The 20,915-nt window shown below is 46.1% G+C and overlaps 2 protein-coding genes across 2 annotated transcripts; both read left to right on the forward strand.

Moving 5' to 3' along the window:
- Window positions 1–5,642: 5,642 nt before the first annotated feature.
- LOC141830308 (uncharacterized) lies at window positions 5,643–7,258 on the forward strand. Its single transcript, XM_074717787.1, has 3 exons — window positions 5,643–6,092; window positions 6,242–6,414; window positions 6,493–7,258. The coding sequence occupies exons 1-3, from the start codon at window positions 5,643–5,645 to the stop codon at window positions 7,256–7,258; spliced, it is 1,389 nt and encodes a 462-aa protein (XP_074573888.1).
- A 224-nt stretch (window positions 7,259–7,482) lies between these two features.
- On the forward strand, window positions 7,483–8,374 carry LOC141830508 (uncharacterized). Its single transcript, XM_074717949.1, has 2 exons — window positions 7,483–8,072; window positions 8,134–8,374. The coding sequence occupies exons 1-2, from the start codon at window positions 7,483–7,485 to the stop codon at window positions 8,372–8,374; spliced, it is 831 nt and encodes a 276-aa protein (XP_074574050.1).
- The last annotated feature ends 12,541 nt before the right edge of the window (window positions 8,375–20,915 follow it).

Below are 20,915 nucleotides of genomic sequence, written 5' to 3' on the forward strand. Positions count from 1 at the left end.
CCGAATCAACATGAAGAAAGCGTGTGCACAGGCCGCATCGGGGGGAAGACTGGGGTCTCAGACATAAGCGAGACGGGGGATCATCTTACTATACGATTACACCTCTGATAGAAAGAAGAGTTCCTTCCTCGCGTACTGCTACCGGGAAGTTTACCACTCCTCATTTTATCTTATATAAGTAGTTGTCAAGGAAGCAAGCGGGTCTCGAAGAAAGACGCAAGCTACGCCTGCTGAGCAAGATGGAGGAAGGCCCTCGTCCACGGTGATCAAGAGAGGAAAAGAGTCCATGGTCTGACCCGGCTAGCACTCGACTCTGGCTCCCGGAGCTGCTGTCGGATATCCAGATCGTACGCGTTGGTTTGATCCATGGAGTGGCGGGAGAGTGAGGCGGCTTCACATTTTATAAGAGCTTCAATTGCATACGAGTCAGCATTTCAACTAAGAGTGAACCTTCACAACATTGAGGGGTACGCGCGGACTCTCGCTGCTCTCTACCGCACTTGCTAACGAGCAGGCGGGGTACTCACTTTTAGTTAGAGGTCAGGAGGCTCAGGCTCTCGAGGGGGGGCTTCCCGAGTCGAGGTGTTGAAGTCGGGCGATTGCGCTTCGAAGTTGGGCGCTCCTTCCATTCTCTACGCTCAGGTGCGCGTCTTATGTACGACGACTCCTTTACTACAATAAAGAAAGTTCGAGGCTGTGTTAGACCTTCGGCCTTGACTAAGTACTCATTGCCTGCTATCCCTATCCCTCCAAGTCACCGGACTCTGACAGGCTTCCAGTATTCCAGGTTGCAAATAAGACCATACTGAAAGAATTCGTTAGAACAATGAAGGATTATCCTTGAGTGGGAGCTGAAGGAGAATCGTTCCATTCCCTAACTGAAGCGAGGGGTTCGAGTTCGCGTTAAGCTCTCCCGCAACTGAGCCAGCATATGAGAGTCCATAGTCCTCCGCTGCTTAAGCACTCCGTCCCGATCCCTTGTCTGAAGCTTAAGTTCGGAACGTACCAAATGTTCGGACCAAAGTAAGCGGACTGACGCTACTTAGGATAGGCTCGACCCTCCCTAATATAAAAGTAAATTTTGGTAGTTCTTTTCTCAAGTCAAGTCAACTAAAGTAAAGGGCCGAGCGGTAGCGACGGGGGGTCAGTCAAGTCAAGGTCGTCAAGGTCAGTCAAGTCAAGGGAGAGGAAGGTTTAGGAAAGAACGTGAGGGGTGCCGTTCTAGGTTATTTGTACGCCAGAGGGACTACTCATAGTCTCAGGTGCAGGTGCAGGGTAGCTGGCATCACTTCCTTCTAAGGTCTACTTATCGTCGAAGAACCCTTTTCCTCTTTCAGAGGCAGCTGCTTCATACTCGCACGGAATCGCACAACATCAGCACGTAATCGCACTTTTGCTGCTTAATAAAGATGTTCATAGCATTGCCTGTAGTAGCCTAGCCTCAAACTACCCACTACTAAGCTAAGTAGAAGTAAGTAATGCGATAAACGAAACTTAAGCAGCACCGAAAAGCAGCCAATCTTAGAAAGCAACCCGTTCGGACTGCTATTGTTTTATGATTAAAGAGAATAAGAAATGTGAAGCTTTTCCGTGCATTTAGTGAGTCTTTTTTCGAGGGCTTCACCTTGAAATCCTCTCTTGGTGCTTTCGATCGATGGTCTCTTCTCCCCTTTCGGGCTGGAGCACCCTCGCTGCCCTAATTTATCACCTTTTCTTTCAGTGTTGCGAAATGCTGCATCGAATGGACTCTGGACGAGAAAGGCCCAATGGCTTCGCAAATAGTGGGGGCCGCCCTAAGATCTTGATCTCGAATTCGCATCGCTCTATTGCCCTTTCCGGGCTCATCCCGCGCATTCCGCGCATTCAGTGCTTTTTTGCTTGCGAACGGAATGAAAGAGAGGGTATCGACAGATAGCTCGCAATACCGTAATTTAGGGCCAAAATAGTAAGTAGATCTTTCCCAATATATATACAGGGTTGAATAGTTTCACCAACAGAGCTATAATTTCTTTATATTGATCAATCTCTCTCTGCGTCGAGCCAGTTCGCTAAGTATAGTACGCTATTACTATGCGGATTAGAACTTATATTATGAATGCAGGTAGGGTGGATTAGTCTACTTAAGGCTTAGTCGTAAATAGCCCCTTTGGCTAAGGAGATAAATAGCCCCAAGAAGATAAATAGCCCCTTTGGCGTAGACTAACTGTATATAATATAAGATAAGTACCTCTGCTATGCAGAGCATATAAATAGCCAAAGGGGCTATTTACGACTAAGTAGAATAAACCATCTTACTAAAATAGAAAGACCTCTGCTATGCCTCTTTGTGAGTCGAAAATAGACCCAAAGGCTATTTATATGCCTCTGCGTGGCAGAGGTACTTATCTTATATTATATACAGTTAGTCTACTTAGTCGTAAATAGCCCCTTTGGCTATTTATATGCCTCAAGGAGATAAATAGCCCCAAAGGCGTAGAATAAACCATCTTACTAAAATAGAAATACCTCTGCTATGCAGAGAAGATAAATAGCCTTTGGGTCTATTTTCGACTCAAAGAGGCGTAGCCGAGGTACTTATCTTATATTATATATAGGCTGATTAGTCTACTTAGTCGTAAATAGCCCCAAAGGCTATTTATATGCCTCTGCGTAGCCGAGGTACTTATCTTATATTATATACAGTTAGTCTACGCCTTTGGGGCTATTTATCTTCTTGGGGCTATTTATCTTCTTGGGGCTATTTATCTCCTTAGCCTTTGGGTCTATTTTCGACTCAAAGAGGCGTAGCAGAGGTACTTATCTTATATTATATACAGTTAGTCTACGCCTTTGGGGCTATTTATCTTCTCGGGGCTATTTACGACTAATCCGAAACTATTCAAAACGTAGAAAGATCTACTTACCAGTATTAGCTAGCAAGTGTATGGACTCATACTTTGTCCCTAGTGGCCATTAAAGCATTAGAAGCGGTTCACTCTATCTTGACGATTGAAGCTCAAAAGCAGACAAGAAAGGGTGAGAGCGCGACAAGCAAGCATTCTACTTCTATCTGCGCGCCAAACAGCCAAAAGAAAGGGGCAGGGAATGCCTATCGCTGATGAAGCTAAAGGGACTCAACTCCTCATTAATCCACCTTCGGGTTAGAGAATGAGTTGGGCTAATGCAGATAACTTGAATGAACTCCATCACCAGAATGTGTTGCTTACGGCACGAGCTTCCGAGCCAGCTCCTCAGAGAGAGACTCCGGAAAGGCGGATAGCTACATCTATTCTCTGAAGCGGGAAAGACAAGACAGAAAGTCATCCACTTCCAGTTTAGAGAGAGAAGCTCTCCCTTCTCTCTAGGTTTTTCCCGGTGGAGAGGGTGATTGGAGGATGGTATGGCGTGCTGGGTGCAAGCTTGTTGAAGGCTCCCGTTCTGGTCTACTCTTTCTCCTGCTGTTGAGTGGCCTGCTGAGCGGCAAGGAGAGGGTGCGAGTGTGTGGTGGTGCCGTTTGACGGTGCTGCTGTGCGGTGGTGCTGTGCGGCGGCGGTGGTGCTGGTGCTTCTGCTGTGGTGCGGTGTGCTGGTGCTTCTGCTGTGGTGCTAGTGCTGTGCTGTGGTGCGGTGTGCTGGTGCTCTGCTGTGGTGCGGTGCTGTGCTGTGTGCGGTGTGCTGTGGTGCGGAGGTCTGGCGGTGCGTTGGTCTGGTGGTGCAGTGGTGAGTGGTGCGTGCAGGGGCAGTGGGCAGGCAGGGCGAGGTGAGTGGGGGTGTGGTAAACCGGTGGTGTATTTGTGGTGGAGTGCGTGGCTGTTTTCCATAGTTATTTCACTCCTCCGGTGATCATCGGCGTTACTACTTGCTCCGGCGAACTCAGTGGTTTTCTTGGTCTACGGTTCAAGAGAAGATTGAGTTGACCGGTGCCTTGGCACACAAGGCAAAGAGGGTTGGTGGAGGGCAGACTGCCCTGCCAATCCTGGGGGCTGCAGGGGCTGCATGGTCTGTGTCAGAGTGTGGCAGACAGCATAATGGCTAAGAAAAAGAAGGCACAAGGGCAGAACAGAGCTCAGGGCCAATCAGGTGAATGGGCAAGTGGAAGCTGTCCACTCAGCTGCTGCGGTAGAGGCTGCTGATCAAGTATTGGTTGAAGCTGTCCAGGCAGTAGTCACCTCTGGAAATGCTGAGCAAGCAGCGGGCCCAGTTAGCTGCGCGGCACAGCTGGACACCCAAGCTGGCGCAGCAAGTCAAGGGGCTGACAAGGCACCTACGCGGGCTGACATGGCCAAACAAATACCAGCTGTGGACACACCACAAGATGGGGCTAATGTCGACCAGGCTGAGCAAGGAGGGGCTGCTGCTGGACAGGCTGAGCAAGGCAGGGCAAACGCCGGACAGGCTGAACAGCAAAAAACATGGGCGAATCTATTCCGCGACAACCGCAAGGCGACCATGGCAACTCCATTACATCAGTTCGAGCGTACGGGAGAACGTTTGAAGCTGGATTTTGATGATATTGACACGGTAGAACACTCTCTAGGATTTTGCCTTGTAGGTTGTTTCATGGGGCGGAATCCAGGGAGAGCGGGAGTAGTGTGGATAGCGGATCGATGGAGGGCACCATATAAATTCTACATGCACAAGAGTGGATGGACTGTTTTCAAATTTTATAATGCTGCGGACAGAGATCGAATACTAGCAGGAGGACCATACTTTGCATTTGGGATTCCGCTGTTTCTGAAGCTTATGCCGAGCTGTTTCTTGTTTGATGAGGATGGCCGGTTCATCCCTGCTTGGATCCAAATACACGGTTTGCCCCCTGACTGTTGGACTCCGAGAGTTCTTAGTTTGATTGGTTCGGAGGTCGGCAGGCCTCTATACACGGACAAATTGACCCGTACAAGGGAAAGGCTTACCTATGCACGACTACTTGTGGAGGTAGACATGGAAGGATCAAAGGTTGATACTGTGCCGATCACCCTACCTACCGGCACCCAATTGGATTTAGAAAGAAAGTTTGAAGCGATGCCTGATCACTGCTTGGACTGTCATCGGATTGGGCACAAGCAAGGAGAATGCAAGAATAGGAAGAAAGCGTCCGCTAAAAATGACGCTCAGCAAGGTGCAGAGGCAACACGTGGAGGCCGATCACGATCGGCTAGACGGAGATACCGGTCCCGGCAGCAACATCGGAGTCGCACTGCTGGCCCAAACCCAGCGACGGATAGGGCTGCCTCTGTGCAGGAGGGTGAGGTTCCGGCTAGGGATCAAGCACTAGTGCTGATTGAGACTCCCGTGCCATTGGCGACATGTGTAAGTGCTGGCCCTATGCAGAAGGACACTACCCATGCAGGAACAGAGCTTGGGCGGGCAGATCCTGCGGGTGGACAGGAGGTGGCAGAACAGCAACAGACCAGCAAGGCTAATGAGGTGCAGGCAGACAAAGACAGTGCGATTTCATCTACTGAATCCTCATCGACAAATGGCACTGGTTCTGGTGGTACATCTGCTAGCTCATCGACAAATGGCGCTACCACATCCGATGCGACGAAGACCCAGGATAGTGCGCAGGAGGAGTGTTGCCTCGGTGTCCACAGCGGACAGCGGGCCAAAAGTGGTGCCAACTGGACGGCGAGGACGGGCGCGAACAGCCCGGACTAGAGGTGGATGAAGATTGCAAGCTGGAACATAAGGGGCTTCCACAAGCCCCTTAAACAAAAGGGGGTGCAGCACCTCCTTAAACAGTGGAAGATCAATGTGATTGGCTTATTGGAGACCAAGTTGAATGAAAGTGCCTTAGACACTATCATTCAACGAGGGGGGGCACAGAATTTCAATTTTTCTGATCGTGGTCGCATTTTGCTTCTATGGGATTCACAGCTTGTGGACTTGGAGATTCTTATGGCAACGGACCAACTCATTCACTGCCGGTTGCGATGCATTGTAACCGGGAAGCGGGTGTTGGTTACCTTCGTATATGGACTTCACTCTATCGTCACTAGAAGGCCCTTATGGAGGTCGCTAGCAGAGCTAGGTGAGGACATCACGGAGGCATGGATGATCATGGGTGATTTTAATGCCATACTATCTGTTCATGACAAGGTGGGTGGTCAACCGGTATCGAACTATGAGCTACAAGACTTGGAGCAATTGGTTCAAGGATGCGGATTGGTGGACTTACAGTCAATCGGATGTCGCGTGGACGAACGGTATGGTCTCTTGCAAATTGGACCGTGCTTTGGTTAACTCACACTGGTTGATGGCAGATTTTAATGGCTATGTGGAATTCCTTCCACCGGGATGCTTATCGGACCATTCATGCTGCATGGTCTCTCTTCTTGAATGTGAACCTCGTGTGCAACGGCCTTTCAAGTTCTATAACATGTGGACCTTGCATGATGGGTACCAAGAATTGGTTGCGGACTCATGGGCGGAACCGGTTTTTGGCACGGATCAATTTGTTCTCAAAAGCAAACTGGTCAGATTGAAATCAAAGCTGCGACTGCTGAATAAACAGCACTTCCATCACATTTCGCAACAAGCTCTTCGTGCCAAGGACGCTTTGGAAGTTGCCCAAGGTACACTACTGTCGGGGGGGTGGTCAGCCGGCTGAAATCAGCTGCGCACCCGTGCCATTTTGCTTGCGGAGGCGGAGAAACTCTTCTACCAACAACGTGCGAAGTGTGCAGAAGGGCAGTGATAGGTGCACAAGGTTCTTTCATGATTTGGTGAAGCGTAACAACAAGCGCAACTCAATTGTCGCCATTACGAAGCGCTCGGGTGAACACACGACGAGCCTAAGTGAGGCTGAGTTCGTTGATTATTTTCAAAGTTTGCTGGGCCAACCGGTACAATGCAGTCCACTGGACAGCACACTGCTCATGGGGCAGCAGCTTACTGATGGGCAGCGTCAGGAGCTGATCAATGTGGTCACTGCTGAGGAGATTCGCGCTGCGTTATTTGACATTGGCAGCGACAAAGCGCCGGGACCGGATGGTTATGGTGCGAAGTTCTTTACCTCAGCCTGGGGTGTACTCATCAACCGGGCCAGATGTCCAGCGTGCTGTGCAGGAATTCTTTGTGACTGGCCGGTTGCTAAGACAATGGAATCACACGCTAATTGCATTGGTTCCCAAGTCGGATCACTCTCCGCAAGTAACAGACTACAGGCCTATCTCTTGCTGCACGGTAATATACAAGGTGATCTCGAAGATCTTGGCCAGCCGAATGGCAAAGGTGATGGACAGATTGTTGGATCCAGCTCAAGCCGCCTTTGTTCGTGATCGATCCATAGCCGAGAACATCCATTTGGCGCAAGAGCTTTTGCGGAAGTATGCGCGGAAGCGGATCTCCCCACGTTGCGTGCTCAAAGTTGACCTACAAAAGGCATTTGACACGGTGGATTGGGGGTTTCTACAGGCTGCACTTGTTGGTTATGGTTTTCCCCAACAATTTCGGCAATGGATCACCGAGTGTGTCACTACGGTATCCTTCTCGATTGGCATCAATGGTGGTATTCATGGCTTCTTTCAAGGGCGTCGAGGTCTCCGACAAGCCACTCTCCCCCCTACTTTTTGGGCTATGTCTTGAGGTATTTTCCAGGTCTTTAAAGGTGGTATCGAAGCGGCCGGGGTTTCATTTTCATCCTATGTGTGCCGACACCGAAATCACTCACCTGGCATATGCGGATGATCTACTTTTATTTGCTAGGGGAGATGAGTCCACTATAGCTATGATTGCGGATTGTCTACAAGACTTTGGAGACATGGCTGGACTGCGAGCGAACCCACTCAAGTCTAGCATCTATTTTGCCGGTGTGGACCCCCGGACTCGGGATACATTGTTGGCACTCACTGGTTTTCAGCAAGGGGGCTTTCCGTTTCGATATCTTGGCATTCCATTGGCCACGGAGAAGCTACGTATCAGTAACTATGGTGCTTTGATTGATGCAGCGGAAGTTAACATCATGGCCCAAACATACATTATCCTATGCCGGGAAGCTAGAATTGGTAAAGACGGTCTTGCAAGGAGTGGAATTTGGCTATCGATTTTACCGATTCCAAATGGGGTGATTGACAAACTCTATGCCATATGTCGGTCTTTTGTTTGGTCGACGAAACATCCACCGATTTATTGGGCCACGATATGTCTATCAAAGGAAGAAGGTGGCTATGGAGTGCGGGACTTACACGCATGGAATTCTGCTCTCTTATGTCGTGCTCTTTGGAACATACAACGCAAAAAAGATTCACTATGGGTTCGCTGGATACACCATCATTACCTCAGGCGAGTGGACTTATGGCAATGGCAAAGTAAGGCATTGTATATATTTCTCCCCTTTGATTAAGCGTTTACTGCAGCTCCGTGATCAGCTTGTACAGCAAACTGGCGGCCCCTAATATAATAATAAGTCGTGGCGCCAACATGAAGTTCATAGAATGGTATGTAGCAGAGAAGCAAGGTGCGGCAAAGGCATATTCTTTCTTCCGACCGAAAGGAGCAGCTTGGGACTGGGCCAAGGTAGTGTGGAAACCATGTCTTATGCCCAAGCACAGATTGACTCTATGGCTGCTTGCTCATGGCCGGCTGCGGACGAAGGATCGCATACCATATGAGGCGAACAAAACCTGTCCGCTGTGCAAACATGCAGATGAGACATGTGCTCACACTTTCTTTCAGTGTCCCATAAGCATGGCACTATGGACTAAAGTGAAGATTTGGCTAGGCATACGGCAGGAGGTGTCCACCTCAGTCCGCTTACTTCGTCTCTTCCGACGAACCTACCGAGGCAATGGGAGACTCACGAAGGCCAGATATTTGGGTGTCTCGTGTATGATTTTTCTTTTGTGGCAAGCTAGAAATAGATGCCAATATGAGGGTGATGTACCCAACATAGATAGGATGTTTTGTAAGATTCAGACGCATGTCTACCGTTTTGTAGACATCTAAACCTGTACATCCCACTTTTGGATATATAACATTTACCTTTCATCCAAAAAAAAAGGGAAAGACAAGACAGACCAATACTCATATGAAAGGCGGGGACGGGATTCGAACCTTGATTGGGTTGGGTATATTATAGTAAGGCCGATCTTTCTGAATTCATGAATCCTTACTCGCTTGCTCGCTTCACTTATTAATGATCTTCGGCTAAGAGGAAGGGAAGTGCGCGGGGCCCCTCATGCTATCTTAGCAGTCATTTCGGATAGGAGTCGGCAGATCAGTGGTAGGCATTATCTGGAGGATAGGCGGATCAGGAGGAAGGGGAGGGAGTGAGATCGGCACTCCTGAATCGGGGCCGAAGGAAGAGGAGTCTCACTCACTGTACCATGAATACAGGTTTGAGTCTAATCCAAGGGCACAAGGAAGTTATAGCTATATACCCTCCTCTGGATAGATGCCACAACTCGTAGCAGGTCAGGGCTCCTTATTCCTGGCTGAAAGCCCCGGTCTAGGAGAAGCGAGTGGGGAAGATTCCTCCTAGGGATGCGCCTCTAGCTAACTTTCCCGTTAGCTCTGCATCGAGTGTCTAGTGGTGCTTCGCGTCGCTACTCAAAGCTTTGCCTTTCCCTTTCCGGTTGCTGCTGGTACTAGCCCCTGACGGTCTCTTCCCTGGAGCAGCGGTGGTGGTCCATTGCGGGCATCATCGAAGGTCCTGATCTCGGGGAAGACTCCAGGAGGCTGCTCACGCATGGATGGTCTCTAGGTTCCTGGTTCTTTCCCCATTGTTAGGAGGGAAGGTCCGTACCATGCTTTCTTTTAAGTGGGAGCGAAGGCAGAATTTATATTTATTTTAGGCAGAAGAATCACTATCTAATAGGTAGGAGTAGCGGAACTGATACGTGAAAGAAGATAGTCTAGAGAGGGCAGGGCCCTCCTCACCTTAGATCTTAATCATCAGGTGACCTTCCTGCTTGACTTTGTCGGCGGGGGTGACATCAGAAGTAGGATCATCGAATGGATAGCAGCATCGCATTGAGCATTGACTCGTCGGATTAACCACTTAGACGGAGAGTTCCCCATATTCCATTTCATTGGCAACCGAAATAGATCTAAACGGATTGCGTGGTATCCCCGGAGCGAAGGAAGGGCTTCAAAAATGAATTGAAAAGAATCTAAATTAAAGGCCCAGATGTAGAACTTATATTATATACAGGGCGGAGCAAGCCGGAACTGGCTGACCACCTATATCAAAAATACACTAGACGACAGGACTTACTTACCGGTGCCTACATAAATGAATGAGCCCTTTGGATCTTTTCTCTGCATTCCACAGACCGTTATAGAATGCACTGGGTTCTTCTGGAAGGCAGGAAGGTAGTAACCCGACTGAAAGAATCCCTTGGCAACCAGGCAGGCTTTATTTTATAAGGCTCGACTAATACTAATATTGAAAGAAAAAACTTATTGAGAAAGTCTTGATCTTGTAGACCCACTTACATCCCAGAGCAGTCTAGTCTTCTCAGGAGAAAGATAAACCAAGTCCCATCTATGAGTTTGATCATAGGCCTTAAGGCGTGCAGTTCTTCTGCCATAGCTTGCTGCCAAACAGAACAGGGTTCTAACTGGCCTGGCGGTAGGACTTAGGTTCATGCAGAGAAAGAATGAAAATCACGAAGACGAACAGATGGTTCTCTTACCCTGGTGGGGCGGCGAAGAGGATTTTATGCATCTAACTAAATTGATGATTCATAATTTTGAGCGGCAGGCTCCTCGGGAGAAAGCGTAAGAGCGTCAGTAAGACCTTAGAAGTAATGGTGGGAAAGTAGGTGGATTAACCTGTATCAGGAAACAACTCGACAGAAGGATTAGTGAAGAAAGATAGAAGTAGAAGGCAAATGAAATGTAGACATAGAATAAAACATCTTGTGTTCCAAAAAGATGACATGACGAGAGATACGAAGACGATTAGAAGAAGAATCCCAACATCTGTAGTCTTGACTTTATGTAAAATACCCAAGAAAAGAGCAAAGTTGTGCCCTTGGCTCTTATTTGGTACGCTCATGAGGTTGAATAAGAACAAAGCACAACTAAAGACTTTAAGAGCCCAAAACTAATCTTTAATACGTAAGGAGGAGTCTTATTTCCAATGGTAGAATCAGTTATGCGATAACTAGTATAAATAGCGGTAATAGCAGAAAAACCCCAAGTTCAGGACAAGATGCAGAAATGAATAGAGCGCGAATAGTTTCCAGAATGTGTCTGTGTTTACGTTCTGCACGCCCATTCTCTTGTGATGTGCCTGGGCAAGAACCTGTACCATTTGATGAATAAAGTCAAGGTTTGATGGAATGAAATCGGGTTCATCTTGGGGTGTGCTTGAACTGTTTGGGTGTGGAGTGCTCATTTTGACCTTCTTTCTTTGAGCTCCTTCCTTGGCTTTTGGGAGAATAGGACTGCGAACACCAAACCTACTTTATTTGAAAAGAAAATGTCTCCTAAACCGAGCTATCTTGACTACCTTTTGAATAAGGGAGAAAATGAAAAAAAGAAGGAGCGAATGATAATGACGCCCAGCTCCAAGCGTACCTGGAGCTACCCTCTCTTACCGGATCCTTAAATTAGAGGTCTGTCCGTCCGGTCTTTCTTTATTACAATTTATATTTATTTTAGGGCAAAATCTTTCAATACGGCGGCACCCCGCTAGTGGGCTTCCCCTATGTATTTTCCCCTGCTCTCTAGATATCCAAGCCCTTGGGAGGACCTGAATCTACCAACCCTAGCTATGGAACTAGGACTAGGCAACATGGCTATGGAACTTATACTGGACCTGCCTATGGAAGCAGGAAAGGGTTTTGGGTAAGGTAACCACGGAGAGATTCTTTTACAGAGTTATGATCCAGGGAGCTCCTTCGTTTAGGAATAGATAACCTGCACGAGGAGAGATAGAAGGGAGGACACCTGGCTCCTGCACATGTATTGTTTTTAGTATACCTCCTGGAAGCTGTAGAGGTACTTTAGTAAGTCATAAGGTAGATCACTAGCTAGAGTTCGTTCCTCTCTCTAATCTAAATAAAGGACACAGCCCAGCGGGAAAAGAAGCCATGAAGCACTAAGCTTTTGAGGGCTAGAGACTTTAGCAGGTAAAGTCGTAGAGTTGTAGAAAAGTTCAATCGGTAAGGTAAGACCGAAATGCTTTAATCAACGTGAAAGAAGTAGAGTAGGATCCTTCATTCAGGTGCAAGAGCAGATAGCTCTAAAGTTAGGTAATATAGGCCACCCAGGAAGAAGAGTCACTGGTATGTGATCACCCGCAGGATCCCGATACGCCTTTGTCAAACTCTAGGAAGAGTTCCTCCGTGGCTAAGCCCCATACAGGAATGAATAATTCAATCAAACTTCTTCTTATGGGACTGGCAAGTCTCACATCGGGTGCTATTCCGCTTACTCCACTTCTCCTCGCTCGGTTGGATGAAAGCTATGGCCAAGCCCCAAGTCGGGGACGTAGGGGATGCCTTAGAAAAGCGCTTCTTTATCAACTCATTGACCTAAGCCTGGGCCTATGAGGCTTTCGTTCTTTGTTTTGCTTCTAAGATGGATGATATCAGATTCTGATATTGCTATGTTGGCAGGAAAGCGGCCAAACAGACAATATTACTCTTACTCAACCCCACGGAACAAAAGGGATGGTGTTAACCAAACAAAAGAATCTTATTGTATTTTAAGAGGAAATAGGGGCCTAGTCTCCATTTATGGTGAATGGTATCGCTGCTTATCAAGAAGGAGTCAATTGTTTCAGCTCAAGTTCAGTCCTACAGCAGGTGAAAGAGAACCCTATTTTCCAATAAATGGAAAGTACGAAGGCAAGCAATGTCCACTTTCCTGTGCTACCGAACAATAGTGTAAATAGTAAATAGCTCTTTCAGTGCTGCAGCAGGCAGTAAGCTAATGGGCATATCTCATTCAACGCCGGCATACGAAAAGCAGAGCAACTTGACTATGAGCAAGTCCAACTCACGAGACCACTTCGTGCCTTCCTTCATCTCTCTTTCTCCAGACCACTATGGAGCCAGGCAGAGGAAAAGGATGGACCAGTTGATCTGAGTTCTTTGTTTGTATGCCGCATCCAAAGGACTCTGCATCTCCTGAATCCGGATACTTCCGAATCGGTTTTTAAAGACTTCTATGAGCACTCCAAGGCTCTACTCTCTCCCGGCGAGGAACCAGGCTTTGCTGCACTTCCCTTGCTCATTTAGAGGACTCGTTGGTTGCTGATTTGATGGCTCATCCACCCTTAATGGTGGAGGGGCTGGTATTGTCTTGACCTCACAAGCTGGAAAACAAATCTCGCTCTCCCTCTCCTTTATAGTCGAGCCTATCTAGTTAAATATTGTAGTAGGCGAGGGAAGAGTCAATGGTACACCATTGACGACCTGTTGCTGCGAATGATAATGGTATTTACGCCCTATTATTCTCGGTCGAGCCCAGTCGTTCATGGCGTCGGATTAGAACTTATATTATAGTAAGTGCGGCCCTGTATATATATTTGAACTTATATTATATACAGAACTTAACTATATGTTGACTTGATTTTAGGGATATAGTTAAATTGCGGTTCGGATTAGTCGTAAATAGCCCCAAAGGCTATTTATCTGCTCTGCATAGCCTTTGGGTCTATTTTCGACTCAAAGAGGCGTAGCAGAGGTACTTATCTTATATTATATACAGTTAGTCTACGCCTTTGGGGCTATTTATCTCCTTAGTCGTAAATAGCCCCTTTGGCTATAATTTACTTTTATATTAGGCCCCAAACTAGTAAATTGTAGCAGAGGTACTTATATTATATACATAAGGATTAGAACTTATATTATGAATGCAGGTAGGGTGGATTAGTCTACTTAAGGCTTAGTCGTAAATAGCCCCTTTGGCTATTTATATGCCTCTGCGTAGCAGAGGTACAACTCTTATATTATATACAGTTAGTCTACGCCAAAGGGGCTATTTATCTTCTCGGGGCTATTTATCTCCTTCGGAATTTATATTTATTTTAGGCCGGCGTAGTACCTCTTATTCCAGGTGCTGCTTTAGTTGCTTCAATTGTGCTTTCTCGCTCGATGTGTCTCTTAAGCATTTTAATCGTCAGACAGCAGGGATGCGACTGAGCTCTTTTGACACTTTTCTGGCAAGGTTGAAAAAGCTGGTCACATTCACCGAGGGCTTTGATTGAGAGCCATAATCATTCGACTATGAATTCATAGATTTGTAAGAGATCATTTTTCAGTGTATCAGGACGGATCTCAATCTCCAATTTTGAAGATCCACGAAAGTATAAGTATACCGGATCAGTGGACTAGCGCTAAGGCTAAGGAAGGAGTGAATCTAAAGGTCCAAACAATGCTCTTTGTTCTTCCTTTTGCTTGCTTCTTGATTGGCGTCATTATCATTCTATGCAACAGTCGTTAATTCCAGGAACGAGCATTCTTTTTGCCACGTGTAGACGGGCCTAAAGGGACGAACAGTGGCTATCCGGCTACAAAACTACGAAAGATCTACCCTTTCTTTAAGATAGGAGGCGTACCTTTCCGACCTATGGGATCTAGGAAAGAGTTCATATTCTAAGTTAGGCTAGAAAGAGTCCAAGAGATGTTGACTTAGTTTTAGGTGAATTAACAGAGTGCTTAAGTGAATTAAGAGAGTGCTTAAGTGAGTGGAGTTCAGGGTCTCTTTTGGGCATGGTGAAAGGCTCCGCACCTCTTGTTCATTCCGGAAGTTCATGGTTTAAGTTTTCTTTAGCCGTTCGGGACTCATGGTTGGTTTGAATAAGCAGGTACCCGGTAGAAGAGGCATAGCATCTAACGTGATAACAGGGAACTCGCTCGAGCACTTAACAGTCTCTTTCTTTCCTTGTTCTCCCAGCCGAGCCAATTTCATCAGCAGAAAAAAGCGAATCTCCTGCTTTGATATGAGATTTGAAGGGGCAAGGCAAGAAAGATAGGGAAAGTTCCAGCTTCTTATTGTTAGTATGATAAACCATTCCCATTTGGAAATCTTGGACATTCAGTTACAGTTGGAGTAGCGGGCCAGCCCCTTACATTTACCTTCGATGGGGGTCCTCAAGCCCAGTGCCGACGAGATTCAACATGAAATTTACTATATTTTTGGGGGCTAAAGCTAAAGCTTATAAAGTCAGAAGTGTCTCTCGAGTCCGAACCTTACATATTGGAAATATGGGAAGTGCCTACCGATGACTCAAAGGACTGAAGATGAGTATAAAGTCCCTACCTTATAGCTTATAGGAATTCCCTTGAACCTAGATCCCGTAATTGACTATATTTTTGGCGGAATTAGGGAGGGTCAGCAGCTCCTATTCAAGAGCTGCCGGGAAAGGAAAGATCAAAGAACCGGACCACGTCGCTATCGCTGCAACAGAACAGGGCCGAACAAAGTGACGAACGGTAGAGTGAATGGCCATATGTCATTCACGACCTCTTGCTAGCGAAGCGACTACAAGACCCGTAGGGGCAACGACGTAGAAAGAGTTCACTGAACCAAGTGAATTAAGCAAGGCCTAGAATCTATTAGACCCGTAGGTAATGCGAGAAACTAATGAACTTACACAAGAAGGTGCAGAGCCAGGAGCTGCTGTGATAGGATTAGTTTGAACGAACAGAAGATGCCAAAGAAGATAGTACAAAAAACAACCAGAAAACACTAGACAAGGATAAGTTCTATACAGAAAAAGAAAGAACATACAGAAGCCAAGGAGAAGTAAAGTACTATTCATATCATAAAAACACAACTACTCAAATAAGGTAGTTAGAGTATGTAAGCAGAGGAGGGATAGTCTGAATACTAAGATAGAGAAGAGAGTCAGTACAGAGTGAAAGAGAAGAAGTACGAGAGGAAGTCAAGAGTGAAAGATAGGATAGAGAGTAAAGTCAGTATTGGTCTGAAGCGCGACAGCGACGTGGTTTTCTCCGGGTAAGAAGCCTTTTCCAAATAGGTCTGAGCCTGAGTTCAAGAGAGGATAGATAAGATAGAGAGTAAAGTCAGTATTGGTCAGAAGCCAAGATAAGATCAAATACACTGAATCCCCGGAGAAAGAGGATAAAGAAGCCTTTTCTAAATCAGAGGATAAAGAATTTATAAAGAGGTCTGAGCCTGAGCATACTATACTAGCAAACTAGGGTGAACTCATCTTATTAAGAACACGCAAGAGCACCAGCTTATAGCTTATAAAGAGAATTTGTTGCCCGCACCTGCTTATATTATATTATAAAGTTGCCCGCACCATATTATAAAGAGAATTTGTGCCTATCTTATAAATAAAGAGAATTTGTGCCTATCTTAATCTTATAATATAAGTATAAGTCTAAGGAAAAAAGAGAATGAGGATAAAGAGATAAGAGCAAGATCAGCTCACTCTTTCCGGGGCACCGAACGGTAAATGAATTATTCGTTTTTGACTTCTATCTTATGCAGCAGCTCTTTATCCGGTTAATTAAGATCTTTCGTAGTGACTTCAAATCCAATAAGGAAAAAGGAGATAAGAGCAAGAATAAGCTCACTCTTTCCGGGGCACCGAACGGTCACCCGCTTCGTCATTCATTATTCGTTCGTCATGAATTATTTGTTTTTGACTTTCTTGGAGCAGCAGCAGTTCTTGCTTCAGCCGTCGCTACTGAGCCAGCTACTCTCATTCCCCCCCTTATGACTTACTTATGACTTATGAGTTCTGGTTCCACTGGTGCCCGTGACTTAGCTGCCCTATAAGGCTCTTGTCATATAATCTATGGGAGGCGGACCTGGGATTCCATATACTCCGATTGGGAGGAAGGAACACTTCTAATTAAATTCCTAAGTTGGCGAGGGGATGACTCTTCTTGTTAGGGTAGGACTCTTCTTGTTAGGCTCTTCTTGTTAGGACTCTTCTTTTCCTGAGAGGAGTGTAGCTGAGTGGCCCTGGGTCAGGTTAGGGCAGAGGTTTGAATTCATTCTTTTTATAAGAAGTAAAGTAAGAAGTATGCACGGCTGCTGTTTGGAATGAGAGGCTAGTAGCCGGCAGCTGCTGTTGCTGTTCGGAGCTATAACTTTATTAGCAGCTCTTGGATCCTCTTAAGAACCTTCACACGTCGCTGTCGCAGCGGATTATTACCAGTATAATTGCGTGCCCTCCTTAAGTAAGTTCAAACGACTCACACGTCTAGCCGTCTCCACGTCGCTTCGCTCCGCGTCGTTATCACTCGCCCGTCGCTTCTTCCCGTCCCACTAAGCTGTCGCTCCCTACGTTCCTATCGGTCCTTACGTCGCTTCGCAGCAAATTATTACCAGTATAATTGCGTGAATATGAGTATCATATTCACTCTACCGTTCGTCACTTCGTTCGGCCGTCGTTTCACTCGTTCCTGTTGATCGATAAAGCTCCTACAATTACAATAGAGCTTCGCTGTGGGGTCCCTGCCTCGAGATAGGGATAAGCTCCGGCAGCCTCTTTCATGAAAGCCTCATTCGTGAACTCAAGGTAGGGATACAGAAATGCTTAGAACCCTCACTGAAGCCAAGGTACGAGTGCAACGACGTGGATAAGCCAACAAGGTTCAAATCACCTTAAAAAAGGATCAATAGGTGATCAATAGGTCTTAATCCCAGGATAAAGAGGTAAGAGCAAGAGTCTGTCCTTTTATAAGGCAAGGAGAGATAGTAAGATAGCGAGTTAAGTAAAGTAGTCAGAATACTCATCTATCAAGGATATAACCCAAGTCCCGCACAAGTCTTTAAATGCCCTTTTCTCTCCCCAAGTCTTTAAATGCCCTTTCTCTCCTTCTCTCCCTTGACTTTCTTTCTATCCCTTTAAGTGGTTCTGTACATTTCATTTCATTTGGAGTCTTAGGGGTGCCTGCAACACAATTCAAGTATTAACAATTCAAGTATCTAGTCCCGAACAAGAGCTGCTACAGACTATGAGGAAAGATTAAACCAAGCAGCAGCAGCTGAAACTAGAGCAGCAACGGAAACTAAGCGGGAATCTCTTTTCATTCCGTACAGGGAATCTCTTTTCATTCAACATTTGCTACGGGAACATCAACAACTACAACTACTTAATTTAAATTCAACATTTGCTACGGGAACATCAACAACTACTTAATACTTAATCAAGGGGCACAGAAGACACCGGCACTGATTAATCAAGGGGCACAGAAGACACCGGCACTGATGAAACTCTAAAAGCGTACGGAACTGAATAAACTATCAAACCGGAAACAACAACTGGAATGAAAGGAAAGTTTCCTCTAATGGAACTCATTATTAGGCGTCATTTCATTCGCTCACGTTGCTCGTACCTCTTGTTGCGGAATTTATATTTATTTTAGGCGAGCAACTCAGCTACTCAAAGTGTCAGGAGAAAAGAAAAGCAAAAATGAAGAAGGGGCGGAGCGCTCGAGTCCAAAAGAGAGGGGCGTAGCGCTCGAGCGAATGAATGAGCGAGTTCTAAAGTCAAAGTCTTCGACGCGAGCTATAAGCGAAGAGGGACTAAAGTGCTCGCAACTATACTGGTAATAATTTAAGGATAGGAGCCAGATATTTCTTTTCCCCATCTCCATCTCTTTATCTTGGAATGCCATGAACGACTCTTGCCCGCGGAGGGCCAAAGGCACGAACGAGAGTGACGCACTCTTAAAGTGCTCTAAAGTCACACTCTTAAAGTGCGGGGTAGATGAAGAGAAAGAGAAAGAGAAACAGAAAAGTCAGGGGTAGATGAGGAGGAGATATTAGTAGCTAATTCTTTTGGAGCGGATATAAAGAGTGCTGTTAGGTTTGGTTCCAGCTCTTTACTTTAAAGTCGTTGTCCGTCTGGCACAATCAACTAAGCCCCCGGAAACCCATTACTCTTCGGGAGCGGAAGTGAGCTCACTGCTGCGGGATCGGAAGAAGGTGCGAGTGAGTTAGACGCCTAAGACCCAATACAATACACGGAATTATGATATGAATATGAAGCTCGTTCTAGGTTCTGGGACCAGTGAATGTGAATGAGCTCGTTCTAGGTTCTGGGACCAGTGAATGGTTTTTGGTGATAAAGGACTCCTTCTAGCAAAGCTGCTATCATACCCTGCTGTCTTGCTTCCGTACCTCTTTCATTGAATGGAAATGGATTGGGGAAGGAACCAGGGACCCCTTAGATTAAGATTAAGTTGAAGCAGCCCTTGCCTTAGATTAAGTTGAAGCAGCCCTTGCCCTTTCCGGTTGAGGTGGAGCTCCTTTTGTTCCAGTTGTTGTTTCCGATTTGATAGTGAAATCTTGTCCCGTTGCTGAAAGAGTTGAATGCCGTAGCTTTGTGAGGTGAGAGGGGCCATACAGTTAAGTAGATCAGTAGTAGTTTTGAATGATTTGGATTAGTCGTAAATAGCCCCAAAGGCTATTTCTCTACTCTGCGTAGCAGAGGTACTTATCTTATATTATATACAGTTAGTCTACGCCAAAGGGGCTATTTCTCTCCTTTCTTGCAGGCACGCAATACTATAATTCTGACTTTGACCTATCAAGTTCGTTTTTTAGTCTGCCAACTTAAAGACCATTTTCCTGCGGGAGTCAAAAAACACCGGGTTGAGTACTTGATTTCAAAGTAAATTCAATGAGTGGTTATAGTGGATAGAGTAGATAGAGGTAGTAATGAGATTCAATTTCTTTCAATAAAGTAGCGCTTCCCTATAAGGAAAGTTGCGCTATCGGGTGCTCATTTGTTCACTCAAGTCCGGGAAAAGATCTGAATCTGCTTTATGCTTCACACATGCCATGCACTAATCCTAATCCTATACATGAGTACTAGAGAACACTTGATTCTTGAATTCAAGTTTTTCGAGAAAGCCCTGTATATAATATAAGTTCCAAGGTGCAACGCCAAGCTGAGCCAGAGTCTCTGATTTGAATGGCATATAGCTAAGTAGTGGTTCATCTTTCCATTCCAACTCGATCTTATTCAGTTGGAGATTCAATCATCCTTGAAGTGCTCCAGTGGTCGATGTAGAAAAAAGAGGAGTGCCTCACAGAGAGTGTTCGCCTTGCGGGGCAGAGAAAGAGACTTGTTCAAGGAAAGAAATCTGGGTATGCCTCTGATGACGGAGTAAGTTCAGGAGAGGGCAGATCCGCGAAAGATAGGAGAGCAAATCAATCCATAGGTTCGGGGGGCGAGCAGATGCGAAGGAGTCCGTTGAGTTCCCCGATTCAATCGTTGCCTTCTTCTATCCCGTACATGTTCGCCTTCGGGTTCTAATGCCCGGTTAACGACTCTACTCTGGTCCTAGCCAGTTTAGTTTAGTTCAACTCTCATTCTACGATGCAGAGGTCATTTTCTGACCTTCATTGTGGACGCTGCTACAATCTCAAGTTTGACAGTAAGCTGAAGGCTTTTCGAGTGCTTGAAATGTCTTCACTTAGTCCAAGGCCTTCGTCTTCCCTCACTAGCCATTTATCTAGATGCTCTCTTAAGAGTAATATGCCGATCCTCATTACTAGCTCTGACTACTAGTCCTCTGGAACAAGGAAGGGGTAAGGCAAGTCTTCTTTCTGTCTTCCTTGTTCCAGCGGATCCAATACTTGAACCCTCTATCCCTTTGTTCCAGCAGATCCAATGGCATACTCTATTTCTAACTGCTTGTTCCCATCATAAACAAATTGTACACTGCTTTTTCCATGCACTAGACTACTCAATTTCTAACTGCTTGTTCCATGCACTAGACTAATCCTAAATTTCTAACTGCTTGTTCCATCCACCATGCACTATCATACTCAATTGCTTACTGCTTTGCTTGTTCCATCCAATGGCATACTCAATTGCTTACTGCTTTTTCCATCTACCATCCAATGGCATACTCAATTGCTAACTGTTTGTTCCCTTCTTCTTTGTTCCCTCGAGCTCGAGAGAGGTTCCCTTCTTCCTTGTTCGCTTCCCGTTTCCCTTCTTCCCTTCTTGATCTTCCTCAAAGGAAAGGTCTATACAATCAA

Source organism: Curcuma longa, chromosome 1 (genome assembly GCF_044706935.1).
Source record: "Curcuma longa cultivar G26 ecotype Majalengka, Jawa Barat chromosome 1, ITB_CL_G26_1.1, whole genome shotgun sequence".
In the NCBI taxonomy this organism is placed as follows: domain Eukaryota; kingdom Viridiplantae; phylum Streptophyta; class Magnoliopsida; order Zingiberales; family Zingiberaceae; genus Curcuma; species Curcuma longa.

Excerpts from the sequence above, each read along its gene's own strand:
- LOC141830308 (XM_074717787.1), top strand. The coding sequence starts at position 5,643 with ATGAAGATTGCAAGCTGGAACATAAGGGGCTTCCACAAGCCCCTTAAA. Across the intron at positions 6,093-6,241 it reads ACAAGGTGGGTGGTCAACCG|ATTTTAATGGCTATGTGGAA; the intron begins GTATCGAACTAT and ends GGTTGATGGCAG. Across the intron at positions 6,415-6,492 it reads CGGACTCATGGGCGGAACCG|CACTTCCATCACATTTCGCA; the intron begins GTTTTTGGCACG and ends CTGAATAAACAG.
- LOC141830508 (XM_074717949.1), top strand. The coding sequence starts at position 7,483 with ATGGTGGTATTCATGGCTTCTTTCAAGGGCGTCGAGGTCTCCGACAAG. Across the intron at positions 8,073-8,133 it reads AAACTCTATGCCATATGTCG|GAAGAAGGTGGCTATGGAGT; the intron begins GTCTTTTGTTTG and ends TGTCTATCAAAG.